Source organism: Urocitellus parryii, chromosome 2, assembly GCF_045843805.1.
Source record: "Urocitellus parryii isolate mUroPar1 chromosome 2, mUroPar1.hap1, whole genome shotgun sequence".
Taxonomy (NCBI): domain Eukaryota; kingdom Metazoa; phylum Chordata; class Mammalia; order Rodentia; family Sciuridae; genus Urocitellus; species Urocitellus parryii.
This window is the reverse complement of record NC_135532.1, coordinates 217,399,718-217,417,098: the sequence shown is the minus strand read 5'-3', so window position 1 is coordinate 217,417,098 and position 17,381 is coordinate 217,399,718. Positions and strand designations below refer to the sequence as shown.

The window sequence follows — 17,381 nt, the reverse complement described above, 5'->3', positions numbered from 1 at the left end:
TCCTTTACACTCGCCAATAAAAGAGGAACAACACTTTCTTCAAGCAAGTTGTTCCCTGCCCTGCTTAAAGCCTTGCTGTGGCAAGGACCAGAGCAAAACTTACTTGAAAACTTGTGCCTGCAACAAACAGTGTCACAATTTATCCCTTCATGGTCCTCTTGCTGATTTTATGAAGTGCCAGCCATTGCCCGTGGTGTTGGACAGCTTTTCTTAATTGAGGTTATTTGTACGAACAGTATTTTTCACTTGATGGGCAGAAGCTGTTCTCTCCGCCCGCCCTCGACCCCTTCCTCACCAGCCAGCTTGGTGGAGCCAGTTCTCTTTGGTCAAGACAGAAGACTATCAATCAGAAAGTGCCTTGGAGAGAAGTCGTGGTTGAGTGATTTTTAGAGCTTCCTGTTTCGGCAGCAAGCATTAGAGACATAAACACCGGCCCAGCCAGCGGCTGCAACGCGCCTCTGGTTCTAATAAATCAGTTTTGTATTTTCTTTTTGTGCTGGTTGGCGAGGGGTGAGGGAGGGTGGAGAAGGCTGGTTATGGAAGAACATATTCTGTATTTCTGGAACTTTTTTCCAGTTTTAAAGAAAAATTACTTGTTGAAACAGAGAGATGGTGTAATGTCTGATGACTGTTCTCTCTCTCTGCTGATGATTATAAAACAAGTTTAGATCAGCAAGGGATGTTTATGAGGAACGTGTACAGTCGCCCCTCCGCATCCATGGGGAATGGGCTCCAGGACACCCCCTGCCTTGGATACCCAAATCTGCAGATGCTTGGGTCCCTTCTATCAGTGATGTAGTATTTGCGTACCACATCCTCCTGTCCAGTTTGAGCTGCCTCTAGACTGCTGCTCATACCTAATTCAATGTCAGTGCCCTGTAAATAGTTGTCATACTATACTGTTTAGGAATAATGACAAGAAAAAGTCTGTACATGCTCAGTTTTGATCAGATCTATAGTTGGTTCAATGTATGGATGCAGAACCCGTGGATACAGAGGGCTGACTGTGCTGTCAATCTGCAGTGGTTGCCCACTTTTGAAGACTCTGTTGGACTCTTAGCCAGTTACGTGTGTGTGTGTGTGTGTGTGTGTGTGTGTGTGACCATACATACTTCCATTGAGGGGTTTCTTGGACCAAGATGTCTTTGAGGACTAAAACCATGCTGATGACACTTCCCAAACTAAAGAATTAACAGAAATTAATAAGTGGGTCAAGTGGATTTAATGAGCTGTCTATGAATTTGTTCAAAGGTGCCCGTGTTGTCTGCTCCCCACAAGGTGCAGGCCCGATGAACCCCACACGTGGTGCTTGTTTTCAGCAGCCTGCAATCATGGATTTCAGTGGTGCCTTCCCTCAGTGCATAGTTCCAACGTGAGTTCCGCAGACAACAGACATGCATTTTGGTCTGTGTCAGGAATGGAGTTAGAATGGCGCTCATTTAGCTCTGCTCTGATTTGGGAATCCAGCATTGCCTGACCTCTTTTAGCCTACGCTGGGCAGCAATATCCCATCCAGGAATTTCATTTGAGATTCAATTATCGAATTTTCTCCAATGAGGCCGTCACGGAGTTGGAGACCCATAACTTGTGAGGGAATCCCAGTCACTTCCTAAGAGGCTCCTGCCATTCGGAAGCATTTATTTGGGAACCACTTAAACTGTATTTTTCCCAAAGAAGATGGAAGTATTTTTCCTGTTTATTTTGCAACTTAGGCTACTGCCTGCTTTTACCATGAGATTTAAGACCATCATCATGGAGCACGGGCAGCCCACCACGGGCTGCCCAGTCTCACCACCTCCCACCATCTGACCCAGGGAGGCGCCTGGCCAGTGAGGGGGCCTGGCCGGCCCTCAACAAAGGTGTGTGATGCTCAGCAACGCGGCTGGCTCTAGTGCCGTCAGCCACGGACGTGCTGGTAGATGATGAAGAAGGGGTGTTGGAGGTGATGTAAGAGGGGTGTTGGAGGTGGAAACACCCCCGATGGCCCTGGCCATTGGTTGCAGGACTTCATGGCTGTGTTCCTTCTTCCTGTCTGAAACCATTGTGTGCTATTAGTTATCTACCTGTCCACCTATCTATCTGTCATTAATGAGACGCTGTCAACTTATGTCATCAATAAGGCTTCGTCTGCCTCTTTAACTAGTGTCTCCAGAACCTATGATAAATGTTTTGCTTTTGTCCTTCCATTTGAAACTGTGGGGAGGTCACACTTATTATCTTATCTATGGCTCTGCTTATCAATTTTGAGGATACTCCTGTTGTTCAGTGGTTATCAGCTTCCGGTCTTTGACCCCTAGGGGACATTTGGTAATAATGGTGGACATTTTAGATTATCACACATGATTTTTGAGGACTGCTACTGGCTTCTAGTGGTAGAGGCCAGGGATCTGCTAAATATCCTACTCTGTGCAGGACAGCTTCCTTCAACAAAGTCCTAATCCAAAATGTCAGTCATGCTGAAACTGAGGAGACCAATTGCAAAGCCCGGACCTAGCACCGCAGTATTCATAAGTTGTCATATCTCCCTTGCCCCTCCCCCACCGTGTCTGTCTCCCCACAAAGTTTATGAAAAACTTAATTTAAAAATTTACACGGGGCTGGGGATGTGGCTCAAGCGGTAGTGCGCTCGCCTGGCATGCGTGAGGCCTGGGTTCGATCCTCAGCACCACATACCAACAAAGATGTTGTGTCCGCCGAGAACTAAAATAAACATTAAAAAAAAAAAATTTTACACGCAGCCGGGCACAGTGGCGCAAGCCTGTAATCCTAGCAGCTCAGGAGGCTGAGGCAGGAGGATTGCAAGTTCACAGTCAGCCTCCGCAACTTAGTGAGGCCTTAAGCAAGATCCTTAGCGAGACCCTGTCTCTAAATAAAACATAAAAAGGGGATAGGGATGAGGTCCGGGCCTGGCAGGCTCAGTGGTTAAAAGCTCCTGGGTTCAATCGCTGGTACTGAAAAAAAGAAAAAAAAATTACACATAAGAAAAAAATGAAATGAGAGAGAATCACTGAATTTAAGATTTTAAAAAAAGAAAACATCCCAGTGTTTAAAGTGCATAGAATTGTGCTGTCGCTGCACGTCTGTCAGACTCACCTGGCATCAAGGCTGTGTGGTAGCCAGAGGAGAGAGAGGCTGCTAGTGGGGTGGTCTACACATCAGGGACAGCTCTTCCAGGGAGCCTCCTGACTGCGGCCACTCCCTCATGGAGGTCACATGGCGTAGATCCGGTGCTCTCCCTGAGCATTTCCTTCTAGGGGCCACAGATCCACTGATTCACGAACGCCAATTAATGTGATGGGCACAGTTTACTAGAATTAAAAAGCGCTAACAGTAAGGCCATGCTAAAATTGTCATCCATAGAGCCCTAGACTCCAAAAGGGCTGTGTGTGCACCTGAAGTAAAAATGGAGAGGAGAGGAGACCAAGGCCCAGCTCTCTGGCCTGTCTCTGAGCATAACCAGGTTTGCTGCCCCTGGGCTGAGTTTGTGGCTTCCACAGGCAGAAGCACGGCTGGGTGCTTCTGGAGTGTCCCCCACGTCCCCCCATGAGTTAGTTAGCTGTCCCCTGTTTTTGCACTGAGATTCAGGGAGAGATGGTTTGAAATCTCCAGGTCTAAGGAGCCTCCTCCAGGTGTTCTTCTGGGGCAGGCTGCATTTCTGGACTAAGTGGCGGCTACTGTTCCGTTGTTTTTCTCTCCACCAGCTTGCTTCAGCTCCCCTGGGACGCTCTACTTCTCACTTCCTCAGAGCTCCCAGGTTTGGCAGAGAGCTCAGTTGTGTGTCAAGTCTTTAGTGATGGGAAGAGTTAGTCCAGGGGGGCGTTCCCTTGGTGATGGAGCTGGGGACTGCCCGGAGCCCACAGGACACACAGGTTGTAGATGTGCCTGGAAGTGAAGGTCGCTGGGGGGAGATCTCAGAACAGCTGTGGTGGGAGGGGCCTACTCCAGAGTCCCTGGACCCCCGCACGGTGGAACAGAAGCCAAGATGTGTCTGGAAAGCATCCGGAGGGGGACCAACAAGAATTGTCCACAAGCAAGAGACCCAGCTCATACCCAGAGAAGCTCCGAGTGGCATCCTCGGCCATGAGGTCCGGGCCTGGCAGACTGTGGGGACACTCAGGAAATATCTGCACATGGATGACTTCCGGGACTGTTTTGCCCCAGGCAGTAGAGCCAAGCGGTCGTCTGTGGGCTTCACTGGAGACTTCACCAAGAGGAAGCAGATTCAACTGAGCCACTGCTGACATTTCAGCCTGGTGGCTCTGTGCTGTGCAGGGCTGTTCCCTGAGCTGTGGAATGTTGGTAGCCTCCCTGCCCTTGATCCAGTAACCAGTGCACCTCCTTCCCAGTTGTGACAACCAGAAAAGTCTGCAGGATTGCCCGATGTCCCCCGAGGAGCAGGGACAACTGCCCTTAGTTGAGAATTCCTGACTCAAAAATACGTCACCATGAACAAGTAGCTTGACCAGTCCAAGCCCGATTCTGCCTTGCTCCATGGGAGCCAGGAGGGCAGTGAGGACGGATTACCCCCAGTAAAGCATGGGCTCATTTCTTTGCTTGGTAAGATCTCTGCAGTGACACCAACTCTGAAGTAGACAGTGACGACCATGAGTTCACAGCAAGCAACAGTATCACCCGGGGGCCTGCTCTTTGTTGGTCAAAGTGGATGAGTTTTCCAGAAGGCAGAATTGACACTTATCCCTCTTCCTCAGCCCCGTGGAGTTCTGAGGCCCCAAAAGGGTTATTACGCAACAGGCACTGAGATTTCAGATTAGCGATGGCAGAGATGAAATTAAATATGCGCTGTAATTTGAGGCGCTGTTTTTCATGGGAAAAGAAGTCCTCCCCTCTTAGCCCTTCCAGCTCTTTTGTTCAAACATTAATGGCATGCAAATATTTATGATTCATAATGCCCCTTTTAATTCCCCACCGTATTTTAACAATAAACACTGCATTTTAACAATGAAGCAGAATAATCCCTTTGTCCCGTCGCTGGGCCGCACAGGCTGGCACCCAGCAGCATCACATTCTTCCTGAGCCATAATTGCTGCCTCCACCCAAGTGGAGGGGAGTTTTATGGTGGTGTCACCGCAGCTTGCCCTGGACCATACTCCGGGCCACGCTGACTCTTCCACCGGAAGCCATTCTGAAGATTGTATCTCAGCATTTTCCTAAATTGCACGCGAATGTCCGTGCGTGTGTTCGTCTCTTGTGGCCAAATGTAAACCCAAGAACTGATTGACCAGGCTGCTAATGGGAGAGGTGTCTTTCTGAACGGTTATCTTGCGTGCTCGCCAAATCCCTGAGCTCTAGATTACACGGGGACCACCGTGTCCATTTAATATTCCTCTGATTCATAATAACCCCATAGAAACACACGTCCATTTGCGACAGCTCTGCAGATCTTAGGAAGGTAGTGTGACATCCAATGAAAATAGGGCGTCCTGCGGGACTCCCTCAGGGCCTCAGTCTCCCCTTCTGTGGATAGGTGTGACGTGTCTTTTATCCAGGCCCCACAAGGTCGTTAGGAGGGTTAAAGTGCTGCATGTAGGTAACATGGCAGGAAGAAGAGCCATGGCTTTCCTTTCCGTGACACTGTTTCCTTCTACAGTGACAGTCACGGAGGGAGGAGAGAAGACAGCTGGCTGGAGGCAGCACGTGTCTTACTGAATCAGAAAGTTAGGAATGGCAGAGATTTCCACAATCCAGTCCTTCCTTCACAGCAAGGGACTTGCATTCCTTTATCTTATTATAGACCTGAAATGACAGTGCCGAGATACAGCAGGAGTTTCTTACAGTCACAAATAAATGCACGCATAATAATTCCTACAAACATTTGCTGGGCACTGGCTATTGTTGTTAAAACATAGTGTCTATTTCTGATTCATTGTAACCATTCCCCAGCCTTGTTCCTGGGTCATCAATGGAGGGCACTTCCTGCCTGCCTGCGTGCCTTCATCATATCGTCCTCATGCGTCTACCATGTGTCTACTGTGTGTCAGGCACTGGGCTAGCACTGGGGATACAAAGTTGGGCTGAGCCTTTGGGGACTAGTGAGGAGCAGGACAAGCAGGCCATCACTGTCTGCAGAGGACAGCAGGAGGGCAGAGAGCAGGTGTGATGGGAGCAAATGAACACTGATGCATAACCTGGCAAAGGGGCACTCAATCTCCCCAGACAGGTTGTCATCTTTGCTGAGACCTGCTGGTGACAAGAGCGCTGTTGAGGTGGAGGCATCCAGCAGAGAACTTAGCGTGGGGTGGGAACACCAGGTCTTGGAGGAGCAGAGGCACATGCTGGTGGCCAGTTCAAGAGGCCTGGGAGAGGGCCGGGGCAGGGATGCCCTTAAAGGCCTTGAGTCCACGCTAGGAATTGATGTGACCCTAACGACAAGGAGAGCACCAGCAGACAAGTGCCATCGCCAGATGTAAACAGAGCAGACATGTGGATCAGGTTTGGAGAAAGAAGGGACACTTGGAGAGGTCTAGGGACTCCAGACAATCCAGAGGTGGAGAACTGGTTTCCAATCAGGCAGCCGCAGACACGTGTAAGTTCCGTTTCAAACACCCATTGGGTAAAGGTAGCTGTACCCAGACGTCAGCGGGCACCTCAGTCTGGCCTTGAACTTCCCTCCTGCCCTATAGCATCCAGTCTCCCTGGCTATCCAGGCTCTCAGGACCTGAAGGCCCAGCTGCCCAGCCTTGGGCATCCCTGTTGTGGCTCCAGATGGCATGCACTGTGTGCTTGAGGCTCTGGGCTCTGGGCACACATAGGCTGGGGCATCAGCCAACCTGGGAGGTCATTCTGCCCTGTGTGGCCTCTGGCTGGATGAGTGGAGCCTGGGGTAGAGGGTGTGCCAAGCAGCGGCTCTCCTGGGTGTCTTGGCCTACAGAGAACTGTGCATTCATGGCCCGCTACGCTAGGTGGGCGACTCCGCTGAGTCACTGGGAACTCTGGGACCAACAGAATCAGGAAGATGGGAAGGGAGTGTGAAGCATGGAGAAAGAAAAGCACAAAGTGCAGGAGAGCACCAGGGTCCTTTTTAGGGTGGGAGGTGATTTGTTCAGCCCTCATGGTGGTGAGGGGCAGAGTCCACCCCTGCAGATGCCAGATTCTATGGATGATCCAATCCTTGGTGTTTGCATGTAACCTACATAAATCCTTTTGTCTAATAGACTTTTTCTTTTTATCATTATTTTGTGTGTATGGTTGTGTGGTACTGGGCATCCAACCTGGGGATACTTTAATGCTAACCTGCATCCCTAGTCATTTTTTAATTTGTATTTTGAGACAAAGTCTTGGTAAGTTTCTGAGGCCTGCCTCAAACTTGCAATCCTCCTACCTTGGCCTCCTGAGTCACTAGGATTCCATCTCTGACACTGCACCCAGCTCTCCCATGTATTTTAAGTCATAGCTAATGACATGCCTGATGCAATGGGAGAGCTATGTAATCGCTGTTACACTGTAACCTTTATGAGGCAATGACGAGAAAAAGTCCGTCCAGTCTCAGGACAGAGGCAGTATCTTGCCCCTGAATATTTCGTTCTGTGGTTGGCTGACCCCATGGATACAGAACCCTCTGATGTGGACCAAAGGACCCACTGTGTCCCTCGTGAAGGAACAGGCTTCCCATCCATTCCTGTTTTAAGTCTGAGCTCTTCCCGCCTCCAAAAGGAAAGCAGTTCTCTCCAAGTGGAGTTAGACACCAAGAAGAGCCAGCTGGCGGAGTGATTCCTTGATTCACTTTTCAGATTTTTTAACAACTCCTGAAGAGAAGATACAGGGATGAATCAAATGTGACCTCTGTCCTCAAATGTCTCATCTCCCTACAACTTCTTGAGAGAAAATGCTTCTCACAGTTTGGTTTTCTCTAAATAAAATAGCTATTTTCCAAGTAATTCCTCGTTCCATACAGATGCTGCCCCTACGGAAAACCGTGTTCTCTATTTTAAGCGCCTGGCTCTTGGGCTTTGTTCCTGTGCCAGTCCTGGGCCTCTGGTCCACATTCTGCCTGTCTGGACTCAGGTGACATGGATAAGGGCATCTGCACACGTGGGGCACTTTGCACACGAGTGGAAATACACTGACAGCTGAATTCAACTCAATTTTGAGAAACCAGGAGATTTGTACAAGTTGAAGGATTTGTTTCCTGTTCACAAATTCTCAAATAAATCAGTTATGCAGCTTTACTGTCAGAAAGAGCGTGGGGTAGGAAATGGCAGAGACGTGGTTGCATGAATTTTGTCAGGCTGTTCCTATGGAAAAGTAAGAAATAATTGAAAGGGTGTTGTGAAATACTCCAGAATGCAGATTGCCACTGGAATCTAACGGTGCATTGATTTTAATACTTAATTGTGATCAAAATTAGACCCGGAGTCATCTTCAGTCTAAGGAGAAATCCCCCTGCACCCTTTCAGGATCTTTGGGGGATTTCCCACATTTGCAAAGAGCTGACTTTGAGTCCTCCCTGGCTCTCTGCAGATGTTGAGTTCAAAGCCAGCCACAGAAACTTAGCCAGGCTCTGGGCAGCTCAGTGAGACCCTGTCTCTAAATACAATGCAAAAAGGACTGTGGCTGTGGCTGGGTTCAATCCCTGGTACCCCCCACCAAAAAAAAAAAAAAAAAGTCTGTATTTTTTCCTTTCATTTCTCCTCTCCCACTCTCTTGGGTGCTTCCAGTTTGTGGGCACAAGCGGTTTCCTACAGAGATACACAAGTGTGTGAAAAATGTTCATATTGTGCTTCTTTTTTTTAAAAAAAAATTTTATTAGTTGCTCAAAACATGCTTCTTGAAGGGCGAGGTCCCACTCTCAGGGAAGACTGAGCCTTTGCCTGGGGCCTTCCTTTCTGGGACATAGGGCTAGTTTCGGATGCCCCCAGCACTGCCCTTGGAGGGAGAAGATGACTCACTCCAGGGAGAGTGACAAGTCGCAGCCCGGCCCCTGCTGTGGTGTGGAGGGTCCCGTGTGGTGTGTGCGTGCGTGTGCCTGTGCAGCAGCAGAGGTATCCACGTGCCCCCTCCTCGGGACTGGCCCTGCAGTGACCCCTGGAGTTTTTGCCTTGGTTTCCTCCTCACCTTGACTCTTTGGGGAGCAGAGTGCATATTTGCAGCAGTTCTGAGGTTTGACCACTTCCCAGACATGGTGAGAAGCGGGGTGCAGGCAGACCTGCAGGGTCCAGCCCTGCCCTCTCAGCGCACGGTCGGCCACTGACTCCACCATTCAGCCTAGACCCGGGGCCTCCTGCAGCCCTGCCTTGGACAGCACGGCTGGGCAGCAAGTGTCCAGGAAGGCTCACCCCGTGACCTTCTTCCCAACTAAATAAAGCAGTTAGTATTTTGCCCTGCCATTTGGATGGACACACTGGCGTCGGGGGAGACAACACTTGTTGCCGTGGCCGGGCTTGTTTATGTAGCGGACCAGCCAGTCGCAGTTGCACCTCATGAAGGCTGCCAGCTGGTGAGGCAGAAGTGAACTTGAACTTGAAGTTCGAGTTGAACTCGGGCCTGGTAGCAGCTCCGTCACCTGCTGGACACACAGGCACACATCCGATGTGCACGGCCGTTCATCCAGCTCTTTGCCATGCCAGCTCCCCCAGCTCCAGGATTGTGAAATAACATTTGCCTTGTCTTTAATAATTTTCCTGATGTTTTCTGAGAGCTCGCTCGGTGCCCTGCTTTCACATCCATGTTCATTTTACCTGCATAACAAGGCTGAGATGGAAAGATCGTTGTCTTCCCTCTTACAGATGACAAGAGGCCCCAGAGAGGTGAAGTGACTGGCCCGAGGCCACACAGCTAGCAAATGGCATTTCTGAACAAAGGTGGTTCAACTTGAGAGTCTGCACTATTAGCTGTCACCCTGTGTTTCTACCTCCACGGGTTAGATAAGCAAGGGATTGTCTCTCTGGGCTTCCACACTTAAGTCAGGACAATCCAACCCTCCCCTGTGGCTTCTTTGCACCTTCTTATTCAGTCCTGCTGCTTCTTATTGTCCTCCTGGCCCATGCCTGGCCAGAAGGGCGGCTGCTGCTTTGGCCAGGCGTCTGTGAGCAGGAGAAGGAGGGTCTCCGTGTGTCCCGTTCCTTGGTGCCTGCGCTGCGGCTCCTGTAGCTTGCCCCTCCAGTCGCTGGCTCCCCCTTTCAGCAGCACCCGTGGGGCAGCCCTGGAGCCAAAGCCTCTGCTGGTCTCGAGGCCTGGGAGCTGGGGATGGGGGCCTGCTAGGTTGTGAGTAAGGACGTGGGCTCTCCCTGGGGCAGCCTGGCCCTCAGCCCCCCACCTTGCCCAGAGATCGGGGTGTTGTTTTGCAGCCAGCCTGGCCTCTGCCGCCCTTAGACTTCTTGCTATTCTGGCTGCAGCTTGCTGAGAAAAACACTTGAGAGTCTCTCGCTGCCCACACCCACGCACTTGAAATACCAGGCCCGCAGGTCGCTTTAATGAGGGAATTTGGCTAATGACAGGTGTGCTCCGGGGGCAGCGCCCACTTCTGCAGGTGCTGGCCAAGAAGGGCTGCATCTCGGCAGCTGGGGGCTGGTGGGCGGAGCGCGGGCTTCAGGCAGCCGTGCCCAGTGGCTACCTGGAGCCCATTGTCAAGGGCATGCTGGGTCTGGCCCCAGGAAGACACAGGAAGAGGAAGGCAGGGCTTTCACCCCGGAGAAACACCAGTCTCCTGTGAGAAGGCAGTCACCCCGTCTGCGAGATAATGAGCAGACGTCCTCCTACCCACTCACTGCAGACCGAGGCCCTGGTGCCGAGGACGGCAGGTCACCTGCCGGGTGGACCAGACACCTGGCAGAGAGGACCCCGCCTCTCTGGGCGGACTCCCTGTGTCTGCCCTTAGGATGGCGGGCACAGAATGTGAGACTTAGGATGAGGAGCCGTGATTGGGCAAACCCCCACTTCGTTTGAATTTCCCTCCTCTGTAGGCTGCTCCCTGTTACCCAGGGCTCCTCAGAAGGGCTCAGCAGCTGGAAGCCCAAACGCAGCCCCCAAAGAACCTGCTTTTCAACCCTGATCCAGGTTCGCAGTCTTCCAGGTTCACAGGACAGTTCATGTACGCTAGTCACAGGAACAATCCTCCATTTTTGGAACAGAGGTCGAGTACCATGAGTTTGGATTCCTTGTCCTGGTTTGCAGACGGAGATTTAGGACAACGGCAACAATAACACAAAGAACAGTGAGAGTAAATCTTGGGGACTCTGCTCTATGTAGGAGCTGTGTGAATTTGAGAGAATTACTTTACTTCTCTGAGTCTTAGCTTGGCTATCTGTTAATTAAAGGTAGGAAAGTCTGTCTTGTTTATTTCATGAGGTTATTGTGAATACCAAATGAAATGCGGTATGGGTGAGTGTTGAAAAGTCGTAAGCTCTACACAGACCTAAAAATGCCAATGTGCTGAGCACATTCTTTGATGTCATTTAGGAAATCGGGGATAGGACAGCCATGGGAGGACCAGGGTAGGAGCAAGACTGTTGCAGAGGGCAAAACGAACCCTTAGGACAGTTGCCGCTGTGTTGAACAGCGTCCCTAAAAATTCACATCTGCCTGGAATCTCGAAATAGTCTCATTTAGAAATAGTGACTTCACAGGCGCCATCCAGCTCAGGTGAGGTGTGCTGGCCTGGGCAGGGCCCAAGTCCATGACTGCCGTCCTGACCAGGAGAAGGAGATGGGCGACAGCCACGTGAAGGCGAGCAGGGATGGCTGAGCAGCGCTGGCAGCCACCAGCAGCCAGGAGGAGGCAGGAAGGTGCCCAGCGCCTTGGGGGGACGTGCCACCCTGCCCACGCCGTGGCTTTCCGCTGGCCCCCAGAGCTGTGGGCCGTACGCGCCGGTGGTTTTACGCCGCCTGTTTGTGGCTGCTCATCGTGGCAGCCCCGGGGAATGGACACGGCGTTTTTAGGAAGCCTATGAAGTACCAGAGCCAACGGTGACAGAGGAAGCAGTCGCGGTGTCTGGGGCCTATGGGTGGCGATTGGAGAATGTGACATCTGCATGTCACGTGGCGCCCCCCAGTCTCCTGGCTCAGCAGGTCGGGGAGCTGAGATCTGGGGAGAGGGGCTGCCCGCCTCTCCCTCCAGCACCCGAGGCCTTGTCAGGACTGGGAAGTGTCACTGCCATTGCTGGTGCCCTGTCCCTCTCCCCGGCAGCCCCTCCCATGTCCCCCTTTCCCAGTTCTCTTCGAGTGGCGTCTGCCGGGTACACAGCGTGCGTGGTCCCTGTCCTGAGGAGCTAGGCCCTGGGTAATGGAAGGGGAGAGGGCCTCTAAGCTGCTCGAAACACCGCAGAGCACACTGCCCTCCGCAGGGGAGGCCACCTGGAGCGCTGGCCGCCAGTGCCAGCAGTCTCCAAAGGCAGGGGGTCTCAAGCAGCAACTCCTGAGTGGCTGGGTATGTGGCAGCGTGACAGAGACCCCTCGGGCCCTACAATGGGGAAGATTCTAGGAGCTGGCTCTGAGAGTGCATCTTGATGATATAGTCGTGACCTTCATGGGTTCTTGATGAGGAGGGACAGACTGACCGTGGGGCCTGGAGACAGCATCTTCCCCAGCAGGGGGTCTTCTCAGCCAGCAGCGACCGAGCGAGGGGCCTCCGAGTCGTGCCGCCGCCGTCCTGTGCCGCCGCCGTCCTGCGCCTCCTGGCCGGTCCAGCCAGAGCCTCTGCCCTCTGTTCCTCCAGAGCTGCTGGATGCAAGGGCAGGACACCATCTGGAGTGTCACCGTCACATCTGTCTGAGGGTGGCCAGGCTCTAAAGCTGGACAGGACTCTCCCAAAGGAGAAGCAGCTGGGGGCGGGGGGGACAGCGTCTCCTGGCCACCTTGCCGTGGTCCACAGGGTCTTTTGAGGCAAACAGGTGCCATCCTCCCACCTCACGTGCGGGGTCAGGAGGTGGATCCACATCCTTGGGGATCGTTAGGTGGAGGCGCCTCCTGAGGGGTCCCTGGCTCTCGGTGGCCCTGGAGCAGTTCCCTTCTATGGAAACAAGTGTGACAACTGGAAATATCCCCCTCTCCCTAACGTCGGGGAGGAAGATGAGCTGAGTTTTAAAATGATGCATGACTTGGGGGATGGGCATGGCTTGTTTTCCTTTCATTTATTTTGGGTCCTGTTTCTGCTGCCCGATTAAGAGAAATTGTGCTAATTGAAGAACTGCACTTAGATATGGGTTCAAATGTTAGACTCTGAGCAACAGAGAAGACACACAACACACACACCTCTGACCACCTGTAACGGTCTCTGTGTTCATGGTTTGGCCAACATGAGCTCCTGCATCCTCCCCGGGACCTTCCTAGAAGGTGGAAGTTCTGTGTCCCCACCTTCCAGGCAAGCACACTGAGGCCCAAGGCTGTGCAGGCCTGGGGACTTGCCATAGGTCCAGCAGAGTTCACACCCAGAATCCATCCCCCACATCACTTGTCCAGGAAGAATTGTGTTTAAACACAGGCAGTGAAGGTGCGCTCACCTTTCCTAAGCGCAGGCAAAGCGTGTGCAAGGCTCTCCACCTGTGTATCTAGTGCTTACTGCACCTGGTGTGTCAGTTACGTATCCTTAAGCTCATTTACTGGCCATGAATTTCATTCTAGACAATCCCATGAGTGTCCCTGATAACTTTGGGTATTTACAAATAATATCTAAAGCCAACCAGCAATTAATATCTAAAAAGACAGATGATTCTAACTGAGCATATCCTCAGATTTAGAATTCTGTCTTTTCTAATCCTGAGATGTGCAAAAAGAGGGAAAGATACAGTTCCTTCTGTTCCTCTTCGCCCTGATTTTATAAATAATTGGGGCGGGCAATGGGTGGAGATGAGGGACAGGGATGGAGAGCTGCCAGTCCGACTCTGTGATCCCTGGAGCCTCACCCTGAGCCTGTATTGCTGGCTGGGGAGCAACGGAGAGCCCTGTAGCTGCACCTGGACTGATGCCAGAGGTGTGCATCCCAGAGCCAGCAAGGCAGACCCGCCTGGGGACCCTAGCCTGGCCTGAAGCGCCCGCCTCTCCCCTGAGAGCTGGAGAGCATTAGTGAATGATCAGTTACCCCAGAGACGTATTCGGGCCACCCCCTCATTCCTTTCATTCTGTTTTGTGTCCCAACAGGGAAGAGCTTCACTCTGACCATCACCGTGTTCACAAACCCACCGCAAGTAGCCACCTACCACAGAGCCATCAAGATCACAGTGGACGGACCCCGAGAACCCCGAAGTAAGTGGGCCCCCTTGGGGTCGGTACACTCTCTGGCTTGGTGCACTCAGGAACCCACTGTTTCTCACAGTCTGTGGCTTCAGTCTCCCCCCCACCCAGGGAGATGTCAGGGCCCTGCAGAGAGAAGGAATTTCATTGTCAACACATTCACTTCTGATGTTGTCTCTGGGCACTGGGCTGTTTTTGAATCATGCTTTTAGAGGTCAAAAGGAAATTTAGCTGACTCAAGTGCACGTTGGAACCATTTTAGAGCTGAATGAGACTAAGGACAAGTTCCTCAACAGTAAGTGAAGTTCAGTATTATCAGAAACAAACAATGAAGAGAAGATTGGTCAGGTACAGGGTAGACCAAAAAAAAAAAAAGACCTGAGGGTCAGAGTGGACCAGAAGGGGCTGACCACCATCCATGCCTGTTTTCATTAATTTGTTAAAGCCAGAGATGAAAACTCTGAAAATGAGCCTCTTCTTTTTTCTGGCATAGATGAAAATCCCACTACAGGATTGTTTAAAATAGAGAATAGGAGGGTAGAGAGTACCAAAAAATAGCTCCTGTGAGGAAAGCTTTTAAAAAAGGAGTGGGGTTGTTTAGTCTGCAGAAAAGATTTCTTCACAGTGACTTAATGACTATCTTTGAGTAAACACAGAGTAACACTCTCTTCCCGAGCCACACCCTGCCCCAGGACCTAAGACTAGGCCATGGGTCTGTGTCTGTGGGCCGACTGGAGCCCTGGCTCAGCCCCTGCACGTCCCAAGCCATACCAGGTCCCTGGCGTGACATTAATACCCTCTTCTCAGAGTTGGGGATGTTGAGAACTGGGACTGCCTCCTGTCCCCACAGGCTGCGATGCCGGAGGCCGGCGGTGGGAAGAATGGTTGAGAGTCTGGGCTCCGGGGTGAAGTGCTTCTGCCTTAGCCAGGTCTCAGAGCCTCTCTGAACCTGTTTACTCACCTGGAAAATGGGGAGGAGAGTGAGCGTGCCTTTGTCAGAGCACATGAAACAATGTGCCTGGTGCAGAGAAAGGGCTGGGGAAATACGAGGGACCCCGAGGGGCTTCTCTGCTCTAGCCCTTCAGAGCGCCCTGGGGGGACCACCTCAGCGTGGTGGCCTTCCCTGCAGTCCAGGCTACACCCCACGCCCCGTTAGACCATTCCCCTGCCTACCTCCCCCTTCCCCTGTCCTAAGTGGTGGAGCTTGCAGAGAGCCCAGCCCCCAGGGACGGCCCGGCTCCAGCACAGGTCCCCTCCCCTCCACTCTGACCTCTGTTTTCCCTGGAGGGTCTCTTGGCCTTTCTCTTGAAGCCCATGGAGTCTGCCTGGCCTTGCCCAGACTCGGGGAACCCTAGGGCTGACAACACCCCTGATTCCACTGTGTATGTAAACAGCAGACCAAAGTTGGGGGACCCTATAGTTGTCACACAACCCAGGAACCACTGTGGCACATCCCGGGTTTCCAGAGTAGGAGTCCCCAGTAGGGACCCTGCATTACATGTGACAACACCAAAGGGCCAGGCTGTCCACAGAGGACCACAGAGGAAGCAGGCCTGCAGCGGGCAAGGCGTGGGGCTGGAGGAAACTGCGGTGAGCAGGCTCAGGAAGGCCATTCAGGGGCTGTGGACCCGCCGATGCCCGGGAACCCCTGATGTGCCCTCTACGCCTGTTGCTCTCTCATGCGGAAAAAGGCTGGTTTTACCCCACTGCCAGCATTTCCTGTTACATTTCCTGCAAAGACCTGATGAAGTCTTTCAACTTCAGCAAACAGAGAGTGGCTGCTCCGACTTTTAAGAATTGGCAGTCAGAGGGGAAAAATACATCTCCGTATTGTAACGGGCCGCCTGCTTTACAGTTTACACAGCTCCTGCTGTTTTATAACTTAAGGACAGTGAAGGGGAAGGGCCCTTTGAACAGGCAGAAGAGATCTGCTCCTGAGAGGCACCAATTTGTGCACAGTCTTTCCTGCCAAATGGAATTTGGGGTCTAGGGGAAAATTAAATGGGTGGAAATAAGGATAAGTATGATATAAAGAGGTGTTTTAGCCCCAGGTAGACAGGCTCAAATTTCACATGAGAGTTCTATTAAAAAAGCCAAATGCAAACAGACTCCCAGGGCAACTTAGGAGACACTGACTTTTCTCTGTGCCCTGTGGAGCCAGAGCCGGCTGGCTGTCTGCTGGTTCTCATGCGCCTCTTGTGCTTCCTGGTGGAACATCTTGACTCAGGGAGGGGGCCGCTTCTTGGATGGAGTTCCACTCAGTGGCTTTGAAGGTAATGGGCAGGGAGGAGCCTGCCTGAGCCTTGGGGCCTGAGTTGGTGTCGGGTCTCTGGATTACTAAGACCACCCCATGTCCTCCAGGATGATGAGTGTGAATTCTGTGCCATTCTGGCAGAAGAGCCTTGGCATCATGCACCAGGTTGAATAGTGTTGCAAAGTTCTCTTGTTTCTCGAAATCACAGACTCTGGGAGCTAGAAGGGATGTTAGGGAGCCACCAAGATAAACACTCAAAGCTAAGGGCATGCAGCCCCAGAGAAATGCTGTGATCAGCCTCAGCCTAAAAGAAATGGTGATGAGTCAGAATTAGAACAGGAGCCCTGACACTAACCCTGGACTCTTAGCCGTCAGTCCTCCGGTTCATTCCCCATCCCCAGGACAGTCTCAGGCATCGTCTTTCTCTCTCTCTCTCTTTTTTTTTTTTCCAGGGGGGATGGTGGTACTAGGGATTGAATTCGGAGCACCCCAACCACTGAGCCACATCCCCAGCCCTTTTTTTGGTATTTTATTTAGAGACAGGTTCTCACTGAGTTGCTTAGCACCTAGCCTTTGCTGAGCTGGCTTTGAACTCACGATCCTCTTGCTTCAGCCTCCGGGGGCCGCTGGGATACAGGCATGTGCCACTGCATCTGGTTCACATATCATCTCTTAGGAACGCCCCTGATCCTGGCATCCTCACTCTTGAACTGAGCAAGTGGCTAATATGAGTTTTCAATTGGTCCCGGCCCCTACGTTGTCTAGAAAGGTAGCCTCAGAGCCTTCAGTTGGCAGGGTTTGTGCAAAAGTCCCGAGGGAAGGCTCCCCTCGCTCACCTGCCATCCAGGCAACTGAGTCAAAGACAAAGCATCTGTTGGGCACACAGCTGGGTGACTAGATGCGTCCCTCCCCTCTGGCGTGGTTTCCGGTGGTGACGCTATAGT

General features: G+C 51.9%; 1 protein-coding gene across 4 annotated transcripts in view; it reads left to right on the top strand.

Moving 5' to 3' along the window:
• Positions 1 to 17,381, top strand: part of Runx1 (RUNX family transcription factor 1) — an 84,075-nt gene that overhangs the window by 11,218 nt on the left and 55,476 nt on the right. For 3 of the 4 annotated variants that reach the window (XM_026393551.2, XM_026393550.2, XM_077795047.1), the window contains exon 3: positions 14,091 to 14,195. The exons of the other annotated variant lie outside the window; for it this stretch is intronic. In XM_026393551.2, coding sequence (XP_026249336.1) covers positions 14,091 to 14,195 — 105 coding nt within the window. The remainder of the gene's footprint in view (positions 1 to 14,090; positions 14,196 to 17,381) is intronic. 4 annotated transcript variants of the gene reach the window in all.